Source organism: Phaethon lepturus, unplaced genomic scaffold (assembly GCF_000687285.1).
Source record: "Phaethon lepturus isolate BGI_N335 unplaced genomic scaffold, ASM68728v1 scaffold2830, whole genome shotgun sequence".
NCBI classification, from domain to species: domain Eukaryota; kingdom Metazoa; phylum Chordata; class Aves; order Phaethontiformes; family Phaethontidae; genus Phaethon; species Phaethon lepturus.
In genome coordinates, this window is record NW_010513857.1 from 32,549 (window position 1) to 47,493 (window position 14,945).

Here is a 14,945-nt window from a genome sequence, read left to right on the forward strand (position 1 = left end):
TTGAATAGGCAAACTAACTGCCTGATAAAAAATTTCATGACAAATTTCATACCTAAATACAGAGCACTTCAAAAATGAAGCATCGTAGCATCTTACCTTTATTTATATGGGATACTGGGCTACAAAAGCTTATGCTTATAAAAAACAGGTGGAACAAAAGCCACAGCTTTGGCTGAGGAGCAGAGCAGCTCCAGGAGGAGTGAGATTCCACCCTCTTCATGGGATGCCTGCTGTGTCTCCACTGGGCAGTCAGTGCCTCAAAGACAAGTAAAGGGAGCATAAAGGGAAGTTCTTGCCATGCCTCCTTTATTTTTTACCATCCCATATGTGGGCAAGTGAAGAGGAGGCAAAGCACAGCAGCTGCCAACCCGTCTATGAACAGGGCTTCCTACACTGGTGTGAAGCTCTGAGGCAGCACTGGCTGCTATTCAGGCCCAGAAGATAACAGCGATGCATTGCAAAGAAACTGTACCTACGGTTCTGCAGGGCCTGGGTCAAGGCTTTTTGGTTAGCCACTGGGGAAAAAAAAGAGACAGATAGACACTATGTAACATTATTTGTTTTGAGTAACACTTGCTGCTAACTGACAGAGTTGGCATGGAAACTGAATCAGCACTCATTTTTTAAAAGGATAGTCCATTCAGAATGAGGTTAGTTATCAGCGGGCAAACCAAAGAGTCTTGGGCTGCAGCTGCTAACACTTACACCTTGCTCATGAATAGACAGAATATTCAAAATGGTAGTGGTCATATTACCCCAACTTACATGGGAAAAAAATATGCAACTATTCAGGATTATATTATGTGGTTTCGGTTTAGGTGTTGTGTTTTGTTCATTGTTTTTTTTTTTAAAGAGGAAAGAGTTATTTAATTATCTGAAATCCACAATAGAACTTTCTTATTTCTAGAAGATGCCTTATGTTTTTATAGATTGGTTGAATTTAAAGAGTTAACATGGTTCATATAAACAGTGGTGCTTGTAACATTGTGGTAGAAAATGTTATAATACTTAAAAGGCTATAAACTTAGCACTAGGGATCTGTGAATCTGTAGCCAAGATGGAAGCCTACACAGCAAGCAGAAAATGGCATTTTCAATTACTTTCCTTTTATTGATGAAAAAAAATCAAGATGTGCTTATTTCCATCATGTTTTTTTCCCCACACACAAGGATAGAAGCAAAGAAACGGCTGCTGATTTTCTGCACCAACTAGGCTGAGAAAATATTGATGGCTAAATTGCTGTTCAGTGGCATTTCATAAAGTGCCTGCTGGCATCCTGTTCTTAGATGCAGAATAATTAATGTATATTTAAATTTGACAAGTTTAATTTCATCTATAACCTTTGGCTCCTGGCTTTTTGTATCCTCAGAATACAGATCATACCTGCCGCCTTCATTGATACAGGATCTTGTTTACTTTACAGTAACTATTTACATTCAAGGCTATAATGCTGTTACCACATTGATGAGGACACTGATTTCTCTTTTCTTTGTGTTTATCAAGCAGATAATCTAAGTGACGCCCTGAAAAAGCTGAAGATAACAACCACTGACAGCACAGCAGATAGCTTAGAGGGATGCTTGGACTGTCTGCTTCAAGCTCTGGCACAAAACAGTAAGTTGTATGGACCTTTCAAATTTTAAATTGTATGATGAGATCAGTGAATTAAAATGGAAGTAGTAAAATGTGGCAGAAAGACTGACTTAAGCAGTGGGCTGCTGGATTGGCTGTTCTGGGTTTTGTTTTTTTTAACATTCAGGTAGCAACAAAGACAGACAGGTAAATACCCGGATATTTGGAACAGCTGTAGTCCAGTCCTTTTTCTAATATGATGAAGTAGCACAATTACTTTTCAAATTGATCACTCAAGAAACAAAGAACTGGGATCGACAAACAAGCCTGATAGGATAGGGATATGGCAACTGCTTGCTAATTCTGGTTAGAATAGTATAGTTTTCTATTTGTAATGTATTATTCCTCATACTTCTGATCACATATTTCTTATTTCCAGTACTTTCAATTAGCAGAAATAGGCTGGATATCCAAAGATGGTCCAAATTTGACATGTGGTATGATAACAAAAATAACTTAAGAATGGAACAAGATGTGTTTTTCCTCAAAAGCTGTAGAATGCGTGTCCCCACTCACAGCAGGTAGAAAGGTATGGTCAATGAAGATGACAGCTTATAAGGCTTTTCCAAGTTTAACTTTCTTAGCGCTTCAGATGGTGGCAGAAGAAAAATCTGTGTACAATTTCAGATCGAAAAACTTGTCAGGATAGATACAAGCCATGATTAGAAATTCTTTTAAAAAGTTAGTCCATTGTAAATATCAATACACTCAAAAGTACATACTATTAATATATCCTGTTTCTTTCCCATGATGTTGTTCTATAAATCACAGCCTTTTGGCTTAGTTGGTGTAAAATACTTCATGAGGTTTTTCGCAACAGAATGTAAGCACCATCCATATCAAATCAAATATGGATTATAACAGTCCCTGCATTTAATGGTAGAGGGGTTTTAATTCTGATTATTTTGCAAGGAGATGTCAGCCAGTAAATAATAAAATATTTGTTTTATAGATCAACCCATTTTTTGAAGATGCCGAATCATGTTTCTCATGGGTTTATTTCTAAGGTGTCTCCAATACTTTAACCCAACGTCCAATTGGATTTGGTATTTCCAGTACTCTTAAGTCTAATACTTAATAAGTACTAAAAAGAAGATGGTATGAAAAGTAACAAAGTACTTAGTGTAAATAACAGAGTTTACTATTTTGCCTATGAAGATCACATAGCTGTGTCACAGAACAAGTTTGGCAGATCCAAAATAATTTTGAGTAATGTACAGCAAACTTACCTATGCTTCCTTGCAACCAGATGACTGTCTTCTGTCTCAGTCAAGGGCTTTGCTCTTCCTTCCAAAATCTTTTCTCTTCTAGTCTTGTAGCTGCCGGATCAGATAAGCAGATTATTAGGATTTTGACCTCTCTCTTTTGGGTAGAAGTTTAAGAAAATTTAGCTATAATCCCTCCACCATTTGCTGTGTTCTATAAGTGTAAATCAGTAACATGAATATGACCCTGCGAGCTGCCATATGATATACAACTCCACATATTTTCAGTTGCCCAAGGTTGAGGGCAACTAAAATAACTCACTGAAAATTAGATGGGTTAGATAGGACAGTTTTTTCAACGGCTTTCTGGTGATTTAGGAACCTGTATATCAATTCCCTTTCAAGTGAATTAGACACTTCAATAACTAAGTTTTGTTGAGTTTCTTTAGACAACAGGCTTTAGTTCTCAAGATAGTCTGATGATTTGGGGAAAAAAATCCTTAAAAAGGACCGTTTTCTGGTTTGGAATAAATTTGTGAGAACAACAGTACATTCAAAAGAGTTCAGAGATGATGAGGTAAATTGCATGTAACAGATTGATTCAACAAATAGGTATAGAATCAGCTTTCTAAATGCTGCAGTCTCTGAGTTATTATTGGGCTACCAATATATTATGACTGTCCTTCCTTTAACCAAACAACAAATGAATGTCCTTTCTTATAGTTCTCATCCATCCAGTTAACATCTTAATATGGATTTTATTAATTGATTGATTGTTTTAGTTACAGTGTGTATTATCATATATATGATATATCTGTATCAGAATATGTCTGATATATATATCAGTACGTATCGTATATATACACTGTGTCTCTGTGTCTGTGTATAAATTATTATACAATAATAATTAGAAATCAGATTTTTTATATAAAATTACATGTTAATGGCAACACAGAAATTATTTAAATGATTTCTCAAACAATTATTCTGCTCTCCTTTAGTATATTCCAATGTGTATGATTATATTAATGAAGTACACATTGTGATTATAGTTCAGTAAATCATGATATTAGAGTAACAGTAGAAAAATAAGCCATGCAAGGAATAGAGTTATTTTAAGAGAATTTTATAAGACTATGATTTCATTGGGGGTTCATGGTGGTATTGTAAGTGACAACTCATTAAGCCTTGGAGTAAAAATATTATTTTGTCTTCTACAAAATTTAGTATATTACTAATATACTAATGCAACCCACTCCCATCTACTGCCAGCCAAAACCAGCAGTTAAACCGTGTCTTAATACAACACTGAGATTTTTAACAAAGGAAATAATAATTTCCTCAACTTCAGTTTGGGCATACTGCATGTACATATGAATGTTTCAGAGACCATTACACTGCTTTTAATTGCTAACTGCATGCATGCAGCATAGGGTTGTGGTTGCTGCGGAAACGTAAGTTAAATTCCTTAGTCTCTAACAATACAGTAACAGTTATCGTTCCATTTACTTTGCATACAGTCTTTTAACTTTTCATTATGTTGAAATGTTACAAACTACTTTCTTCCCCTATTGTCTACCATATAGAAAGAGATGGCAAAGTTGTGATGAATATTGTAGCTTTTAATTTCTTTTTATGTAATCTGCTGCTTTTTCTTTTGTTTTTTACACTTCTGACAGATGATCTTTTGATAATCCCAGACAGGCTGTAGTGCCCTGGAACATGATACCTCCTGTCTGGCTTTATGAGCAGTTCTGCCATTTGTCACACCAATCAAATTAAGGTGCACGCATATATGCTATACTACACAAGGGTGAATCGAATAGTTTGCTGAATGGGATAACTGCTGGTAAATATTTGGCAAGCCAAATTTAAATGGTTTTAGCTACTATTTGTCTAGGGAGATGGTTGTATAGCCCTTCACGTCTGACAATCCTGCTCAGATGGTTTCTTTAGGAGACATTGTTTAGAAAGATGTGTATTCCTATTTATGCAGATATTGTAGTTCTTATCTGTCACCAGCACGTCTGGCTGATGCCAGTTATATACGGCCTAGCTTGAGGCACAAGATAAAACTGGGGACTTTAGGATGAAAGAGGGAACAACGACAGAAGAATGGGAGATAAACATGCATTAAAAATGCTTTAGAATAATAAGAACATACCTCATTTTGTGTGGACTTCCTTCAGCATTCCCAGTGAAGTCATCTGGTGTAGCTGGGGACTTTGTACCTATAAGGCCTGTAGTGATGAAGACATGCAGTAGCCTTAGTCTAGATTCCCAGCTAATGTAAGTCAGCACAGCTCCATTTACCTCTGTGGATCCACCTCATTCACGTAAGCTGAGATTCTGTCCACCTTACTTCTGAAGGTAAAACACGAATGCTTGATCTCTTTCCACCCACCATCTTTAGGCTGCTAAACTTCCCATAATTTAGATTTTTTAAGGAAGGCTGTGGTTCATGATCCATAAGCAATGTTAACAGCAAAAGAAATAGAGCTCAACCATGCACTGAATGAAACACAGTCTTCTGGCTTCTGCTGAATCAGGATGTGAGATTCATATGTTGCATGTGTTTTCTTTTAAAAACTATATATTAAACCAAATCACACCATTGTCTGCTCCATAGAATTTTGATTCTTTCTATATAGGCATAGTTTGATGTGTTACTGTCTTTTGCTGATCTGGAAGCAGACTGTTTACAGTAATATGGAGCATAGAATGATCATAACAATCAGAAAAGGGAAAACCCAAGGTATTACTTTGTCAGAGAATATGATTCTGAGGTTCTGCAGCTTTTTTGATTCAGCTTTAAAAAAACCTTCTGAGATTAACTGCGCATTGCAAAATTATATTTAATTTTCTACTTAATATGTCAGAATCCCTTACATTATAATTTGAGACTTTTTACAAACAGGGGTTATCTCCCTCCTTACCCCCCCAAAAATGGGCTAGAGTAATAAACAGCTTATCATGTAGCTGCTTTATAATAATGTGTGTAAAGAACAAAAGTAATGAAGTCTGCAGAAAAAAAACACAGGAGGAAATTGGGGGAAGGAGAGCTCTGGTAGGTGAATCTGGATGCATTTTTCTCAGAGAAATGCAGTTGTGTCACCTCCCTGTGCTCGCTGCAGAAGGGTGAGCAAGTTCCTTCCCCCTGGGCTTCAGGCTGCCCTCTGACCAACACACAAATATCATATACTTGTCTGCAGCCCACAGCCATCTACCTTAAGATCTTAGCCATAGTTATCAAAGTTGTATATTTGCTCTGATATTTTTGCTAAGTTTCTGTCATATTTAGCAACTTTGGAATTCAAGGGTATTTTGTGGGGTTCTTTTTTAATGACAACTTACAGAAGAACATTCGCTGAAATCTCATTCTCTTACGTACAAGTGGTATTGAAAGTTATGCCAAAAATGCAAGGGAGGCATATTTGCTTTCCTGACCAACAGAAATTCTCAGTGCAAATACTGTAGAAAAATGACGGTATTAAAACACCAGCTCCAGTGGCATCATTAGACTGGCCATATTACTGAATCTTGTTATAGTGAATAATAGAAAACAGCTGAATGTTACAAGCTCAAGGTACTTTCTATTTTGAAATCAAAACCTACCTCATGAAAAAGATGACAATTATTGGTTTCAAGAGTTCTGTTCTAAAAGTACAATGTTAGATGGTTTACTATCATAATTCAAATAACATAGTAGTTAGAACCAAACTAGTTATATGTAGAAAAAGATCTGTGGCACAATGAGTACAACTACATCCATTTATGATTTTATTGGCTCAGATATTTTTAAATTAGGCATTAATCAATGGCAGGCTAAACTAACAGAGAAAAACATGATAGCTTAATGTATGCTTTGCAGCTTGGAATCTCTTTTTAAAAAAAAAAAGCTTGTCAAAAGAATGAGTAAAGCATTTATGCACTGAAGAAAATATTTTGAAAGCTCGTATGCTTACATTTCTGCGAAGTAGTAGTAAAAGCTTTATTTTTTTATCTTCCACCCTAAGAAAATACGGGTATTTACTATTGGATTTAGGGAACAATAGGTTAATTGTATTGTATAGGGAAATACAACAAAAAACAATATTGACCATCGTTTTATATCAACATATACAGATTCATACCTATTAAGACCCATCTCATAAATAGTGTGCCTCTCAAAAAAGTGCAGTAATCCTAAGATCCTAAAATAGAGGTCCACAAGAAAGGACTGCCTGATAACAAGAAAACAAGAAGGAAATAGACGTTTTCTTTTAAACTACAGGCCTTCTGGGACATAATTATTGCAGTAACAACAACAAAAAAAGTGTTATTGCTAGTCTAGACATGCTGCATTTCAGATACAGGAAGTTATAGCAGACATAAATAACCCAGTTTTGATAAATGAGAAATCTAAAAATCTGATGAGAATGTTATTTTTGGCTCTTATATACGCAGTGTAAGAGGCTGAAAATGCCCACTAATCCCAGCCTTCAGGACCCGACTCTGAAAAATGTCTGACATGTAATTGAAGTGCAAAAGCTAGCACATGCATTTGAAACATTTTTTTACATATACTTTTTGGGAGGCTAAGAGTATGAGTTTACAAGTTTGTGTGTGAAAACGGTTAAGCAAAATCACACCGATAAAGATAAGCTTAAGTGAGAGAGCAGGACCCCAATTTTGAAAGGAATTTAGAAATTTTTGAAAGCTCCTGCAATTCAAAGAAGAAGGTTTAAAATAATGCACTTTACCTTGAAGATGTGGTTGGCTAAGATGCCCTGTTTTCTATTTGTTGAGCTATGCTGATACCTGGTAACGCAAAGAACCATCAAATGACACATGGAAACTTTAAATTCATGTTTGAATCTGGAAATGTCAGCATTGTTCTAAGGCTTCTTTGGCATGTCATTTTTCTCCCTGTCATGAACGCAGTTTCTATATGCTATTTTGTTTTGCCCCAAAACATATTTTGGCTATATACTGTAGCCATATTTTGTTTTGAGTATACTCATTGTGTTGTATCAGAGAAAATAACATCATGTTACAGACTTCCGGAGCAACTGCTAGCAAGCCTCTGCCATCACTTCCTGCTGTTCAGCTCTGTGGTGTTGAGATCCTGAGCTCAGCCCTCCTACCTAAAGCTTCTGTTCAGGTTTTCTCTTGAAAATCACCAGTGGGTTTTCTGAAACGCGTTGGTTCCTATTTGATGGCATCACAGAGGAGGATGTGTTAGCATCTGGAGTGCTTAAGAAAATGTTGGATTACTGCAGAGACTGCAGATTTCTCACATTCCTTCATCAGTGATTAAACTTTCCATCCAATGCCCTGAATCTTCTGTAGGCATTTGCTTTCAAAGGCATCTAGTTTCCTGTCTTTAATGTTTTGGTGGATTTCCAGTTCTCACGACCATATGTTAACACAGAGGTTATATTTGAGTTGGAAATTCTTCATTTTATTCTGTTCTTTATAGCTGTGACTTCCATATGTTGTTGAATTTAGTTAGTTCTCATGCTTTTCCTTTACTTGCTGTTCCTTATTCTGATCTTCACTGGCCATGGAAGATGGAACGATTCCTCTACTGGAGCAGAACAATCATGGAGAATTTAGAGACAATGTTTTGTAATATTTAAATTCAGGGTTCAACTAAAAAAAAATTGCTTCTCTGAAATTTTTAAATGTATTATTGTCACTATTAATGCCTTTGGTTTATAAAAATATGAGAGCTTTACTTATTTTAATCTGTTTCCTTTTTGGACATTTTCATAGAATCATATAATAGTTTGGGTTGGAAGGGACCTTTAAAGGTCATTTAGTCTGACCCCCCTGCAGTGAGCATGTTTAACTAGATCAGGTTGCTCAGAGCCCCATCCAACCTGATCTGGAATGTTTCCAGGGATGGGGCATCTACCACCTCTCTGGGCAACCTGTGCCAGTGTTTCACCACCCTCAAATTTTTGACAGTTCAGTGTATATACTCTTTTTTATTCATTGCAGAGTCAGGTAAGCTGCTATCTGCTTAACTTTTAGCACATGAGAGTGCCATCTGATTTCAGTGAAATCTTTTACCTCTTTAGTACACACAGGATTAAGCAACGGTCATTTAATCTTTTTTTTCCATTATCCTCTCACACATTAGTATGAAAGTAAAAGATGTTCTACCCTCCAACCCCAAACACAGAAAAAATCAAGTTGTAAAACCTTTTGTCCTAGCAGAGTTATTCTAAGGTATAAACATTACCTGAAATCACTTTATTTTTTTCCTATTGGCTAGACATTTTAAGCTTATTCCTTTCCCTTGCTGAAGCATGGAGAAAAAACTCTACATTTCACAGCTTGCTCAAGCAAACCTGTCCTTAAACATCACCAAACTAACCTTTCTCTGTTCTGAAGAGAGTGTTTGTAAAGAGTAAAACGAGGTGTAAATGAGGTGACAATCATTTCATGTGGATTGTGACCAAGTAACAATGCTGTCATGACTGTGAATGCTTGCACAGCATTATAGTTGAAAACAAAACAATAATTGTCTATAGGCCCTATTCTGACCCTCACATGTAGGATTAACTTTTGGCTACTGTTGTTTCATATACATAAAAAGAGATCACTCAACCTCCCCACAGATTTAATACATATTACTAACAAGTAAGTTGTAAACACAAACCAGTGCACAAGCACATCAAGGTAGCATAGCACAAGCAAGTGGGGAGACAATAGTACGAATTGGATCAGTGGCTTATAAAACCAACTGATAACTAGTAGAATTAAGTCCAATGACAAATAGAGCTATTCTCTGCTCTTTGATCTTTAGCATCTCCCTTTCTTCTTAGCAGCAGTCTCTGTTACAGGTGGATTTTTGATCCTACTCAGATCTGCCCTCCAGTGATCCCTAGTGTATGTCACCCACCTGTGATCTTAGAAGGAGGAGGAGGCCACCCGTGGATGTATGTATACTCAGACACAGCAGAGACATACCTGCATGTTAGTCCTGATATCCTGATAAGTGTCCCAGCCTGAACATTCAAAGAAGCAACAGACATTTATGGTGTATATCCATGAAAAGGAAACATCCTCCTCAAAAAAGACAAAAACAAAATAGTATTATTGCTAATTGTCTACTGAAGTCTACAGTTATCTGCTGAGATTAAAGTATTCTTTAGGAAGACGGTGACCTTAGTCCATGACAAAGATTTTAATACTTTATTATTCCTGGTTTGTCTTGGAAACTACAAAAATACTAAGAGTAGCACTGAGCTACCCATAGTACGTTGTACAACTTCTTTTCTTTGCATGTTGGAGACTTGAAGTGGTGTCTGTTTAGCAACTGCTAAACCTTGATCCAGCTTCCTTGGACTTCAGTGGTGGAGGGATAATGTATTTAATGTCTACTGAAACCAAGGGAGGGAGATGGAATAGAAATGAAAAAGGAAGAAATGAAAGTAAGTGGATGAGTAACAAGGAACAAAGTAGTGCATAACGTTTTTTAGAGGAAGAAGAGAAATGGGAGAAGGGAGGAATAGATTTAAAGATAAAATCTTTGAAAGAAAACAACAAGCTAAATGCAGGTACCTAACCAGCAATGGATGCCATATCTTCATAATAACCACAGCCTCTTACAACAACTGCTTACACTCAGTATCTCTATTGATTTAGCTCACTATGTTACTGCAGTTAAACACGTTTAGAACACAGAGTAAAATTCTCCTTTTCACAGAGTGAAAGGAATGAAAAGAAAGGTCCTGATTGTCCTGAAAGGCCAACATTTATATATATTCTTACCTTTAAAGACATAGATACTTACGTTCTGGTAGTCCCACCGGGCTCAAGAGGTATATTTGTATGTAATAAAGCTATATATGTGGCAAAGCGTTTGCAAGTTCAGAGCCAAAGTATGTACAACCTCTTTTAGCAATTCTTTTGTTTGGGGTTACCATCAGTCTTGATTCTTATATGACAGTAGGTGTCAAGGAAAGTGTTCTTCCTTCAAAGGTGGATTTCCAGTTTATTTCTTAGTATACTGTCTTTGCTGACTGTCACATCAACCTGTTTTTCTTGATGGAGAGTATAAAGCTATAAAAATAAAGGAAAAAGCATGACATAAGATTTAGCTTTTGCCATTGAATTGTTTTACAACATTTATACTAGTAGAAGTTAATATAACTTTTAACATAATTGGGAATATTTTGCATGACCAAAAATCATTTTGATTGGCTTGTATGCATAAAATCAAGTCTTATGCTCACATAAATGGTCATAATGAATTACAGAGGAAAAAAATTTTGACAGGAGTATTTTCATAGAGAGAGAGAGTTTTGGTGAGGAAATTAAGATAGTACATAAAACCCTGAGGAAGGTTTTATATTCTGCTGCTAGGGAAGGCTTAGACCTGCTTTTGCACTAGTGAGGTTGCAAACCATCTTAGTACAGATACAGTTTCTACTGGCTAAAAATTCCTTTGCTACAATACCTTACACCACATCCTTCTTAAAGTAACGTTACCAACAAAACAGATGTGTATTGTTTTTGTAGCTTTTGACAGTATAGCTGCATCAGTAGTAAGGGTTTGCTGGTAGGAAGCTGTCAAACGAAAAACATGCATTTTAGGCCAGTGTACTCAAACAAGCAAGAATTTCTAGTCTGCTTGTGGTGCAGATAATCTCTTGTAGCCGAGCCAGAGGTTCAAATTGAATTGGGCCAGCTCAGCCCATTAAGTTCATTGCAGTCCATTAAGTTTACCTGGGGAGATTTCTAGTCAAATTCATTTCTGAAAGTTGGGGATTGTGATGGATATTTTGTAAGAGGGAGTTTTGGCTCAAATACTGTGTTACAAAGCATTCCTCCTTTTTGCTGAAGAAGAATGTTTGTTGCATCTTAGCTCATGAAGCTGTTGCCTTTTCATGGCACTGTACACACATAATCCAGAAATGTTTCATCATAAGTGCTGTACATAATATATTATTACAGTATACCTATTTAATTGGAACATACTAAATCAAGGTGACTGCTTTTTATTGGACTGTCTCCCAGTAAACTGACATCCCCTAATGATACTGAATGATAATCACTGCTGCTTAGTGGGATTATATTTTACATAAATTCCTCTTAATAGTGATGTATTTAGTTAATGCCAGATAGTTAAATGATGTTTATTCAAGTGTTAAATTCCAAGTGCTATTCAGTGAATACACAATGTGCCAAATAAAGATTAAATATTATATATATTTTCTTTGCAGAAGGCATCAGTGAATAGCAGTTCCAGATAATAGAATTGACAAATTTCTTTTTAGATTGCATTTTTGAAATGCAATACAGAACCAAAGGACAAGGCCTGCTTTTTACAAAAAATAGTTAGTGATCATGCAATTCACAACGTCAGGTCTGAAATTTCATTCTCAGTTTTGTCCTAGTCCCTTATGATTACAAACATGATCTATTTTAGACTAGCTTTTCCTTAAGCTACTTTAGCAGCAAAACTTTTTAAAAACATCAGTACCTAAAAAATTCCTTTGTATGTAGAGGTACTCTTCCAATAAGCACTAGGCAGAATTTTACAGCAGGCATTTAAGCTTGCTTGAGAACAGTCTTAAGAGATTGCTTAAAAGGAATATGAAACATTTCCTGTGTATATAATGCTCAGCTTTCAAATCTGATTTGATTTTTAAACAGAAATGAATTTGGAAAAAGGATTTTACACTACGGGCCTAGTATTTCTGTTATACAGATTGAAAAGCTAAAGCATGAGGGAACGTAAGGCTTTACCCAGGGTCCTGTAGTAAGTCCAGCTAGTACAAGTAACAGAGGAGGCAGATTAAAATGTCCACACAGGCTGAGTAAAACAAGAAGATGCTTGTAGATGACATTTGTACTAAGATGCCAGACAACGAATTTGGGAGCTGAGTCACTAATATCAAACTCTGTCAGCAGCTGTGCTACCGAAGAGGTTACCTCCTGCAGAGGGTGAGTCAGAAGGGAGAGTGGGGGAACTCACAGCTCAGATAAATCCACCAAACTGTGTCAGGGCTCTAAACTAGATCCAGTTCAGGAACTCAGAAGGTCCGAGCTGCCTAACTTTAATATTCTGCCCTGTGCTGTGACATATCTGTGCAAGTACTGATGTGCATATTTCTTAAGTGTAAGGCAAAGCTGGCATGTATTTTTATTAAATTACTTCATTGGTACCTGCAACAGGCTATTCAAGGGGTGGGTCTCATTCTGAAATTCACTTTTATTCTTTGGACATAGCTTTTGGAGAATTTAATCAGTGGGAATCATGCAGCTAGTTGGTTGATGAATCTGTCTCTCCATCTGTCCTTCCTTCCTTGTTAGAGCTGAGTTTTTAATTACAAACATCTGTGCACTATCTCAGTTTCTTCATTAAAAATAGGAATTGAAGTTGCCCTGCTGCTGCTGGCAGAGGCAGAACAGAGCAAACACCATGATGGAAGCTTTTGCACAGCTAAGGGAGAGTCCTCCTTCCCCGCCTCCTGGGGGTCTAGTTTGAAGGACAGGTGAGCAAGCAGATTGTATTTGTGGGGATTTCCCCATGTGAGGAGGAGCATGCCAAAAGGAAGTTATATTTGTATATTTATTTCTATAAATTTAGATTATTATTAGAGGACTTTTTTCTCTAAAAACAACTTGATAATTGGAATGGTCTTTTTGGCTAAGGTATGTTAAGCAAAAGCTTTTTTATCAGTGGTGCATTCTTTGTTGCATGAGAGCACACCATTTGTTTCACTGAGCTTCTTCACAACCCACTTTTTGTGCTTTTGTAGTCAGACTAAAATCTCCATTCTGTGGTTTGGAAAATACAGTAGGAGGCTATGGAGAGAGAGACAGACAGTGCTTCTCGAGGGAGGCCGTATATGGAGAGAGCATCAATACTTGCTCTTGGTCACGTGAACTTTTTTTACTGTGGTGGTTAGGAGGATGTGCCAGTTAGAAAGATATCCCTTGCTCCCTTCATTCTGCTCCCTTCTGGCTTCTGAAAGAGCAGATGGAAGGTTCCTTTCATGATATACGTGGCTTATCATTATTTATTCATGTGTTCATCTTTCTCTTTCTGATGAGAGTACATGTAGGAGGAACATTATAAAGCCAAGGTAATTTTCTGCAGTAGTTTCAGGAGGTTTATAAAACATCTTTGCAGCTAGAAATACATAAATTTTTCAAGAGAGTACACTGCAAACACGGTTGGCTTAATAAAGAGGACACTCAGGAAGCTGCTCATTTACAATTCTGTGGTGTGCCTCATTTCTCATGTAAAGCTCCACAACATGGGAATTATTGCAGTGCTAGCATTCACTACTGTTGGGCTACATCTAATAGTGTAACTTAAATTCATTTTTCATAGAGAATGGGAACGGTGAACCTACAGTTTTCTTCTTCGGCTAGCAAGGGCCAAGTAGTAGTACTTCTGACAGATATGCCTTGCCTTTTCCTTCCCCCTTCCTGCCTTTTCTTTCACTTGAAAGTGGATGAAATGATGCAGAGAGGAGAAAAGAGTGAATAGAGAGGAGTGAAATTTCACAGGAAATAGAGCTGAGAGAGTGTAGAATTTAATTTGAAACACTCATTGGATTTTTTCCTATAGTGATTTCTGCTACTTAATTAAGCAGTCTGGTAGCCACGGTGCTCAGCTCTCCAGCTCTGATCTATGGCATTAAAGAATTTCCTGCCCACATCCTTTATTATTTTGACTTCAGGCACTGGAAAAACCATGAAAAGCAAGGATATTGGCATTTTAATCACACAGCTATGACATTAATAAGATTTTGGCACTATGTGATCTAACATACCCTTTGTATTGATATCTGGTGATATAGAGACATCCAAAGCTGCAGGTTTAACCTTAGAAGTTTTTTCCCCCAATTATGCTGCCATGGCACATCACTGTGTTATATTGTGTGCAAAAGGGCTGTTCCTAAGGCAGCATTATTACAGTCCTATAGTTTCTTTGCTTTAAGATAGGGGGCAGTGGGTGCTCTGTGGGTGGGTTTGTGCACGCAGACTGAAAATCAGGCTTTAAAAGAAAGCATTTGAGATCTCGATATCACATATAGCAAAAGGATTTTGAGGTGTGGCACCCTAACGTCAGGCGTCCTAGATTGTTAGGTTTCCTTA

General features: G+C 36.9%; 1 protein-coding gene across 1 annotated transcript in view; it reads left to right on the plus strand.

The window, feature by feature from the left end:
* Window positions 1-1,506: 1,506 nt before the first annotated feature.
* RAP1GDS1 (RAP1, GTP-GDP dissociation stimulator 1) overlaps window positions 1,507-14,945 on the plus strand; it is a gene marked incomplete at its 5' end in the record, with an annotated part of 65,613 nt that continues 52,174 nt past the window's right edge. Inside the window, one exon of the mRNA XM_010291101.1 lies at window positions 1,507-1,614. Coding sequence (XP_010289403.1) covers window positions 1,507-1,614 — 108 coding nt within the window. The remainder of the gene's footprint in view (window positions 1,615-14,945) is intronic.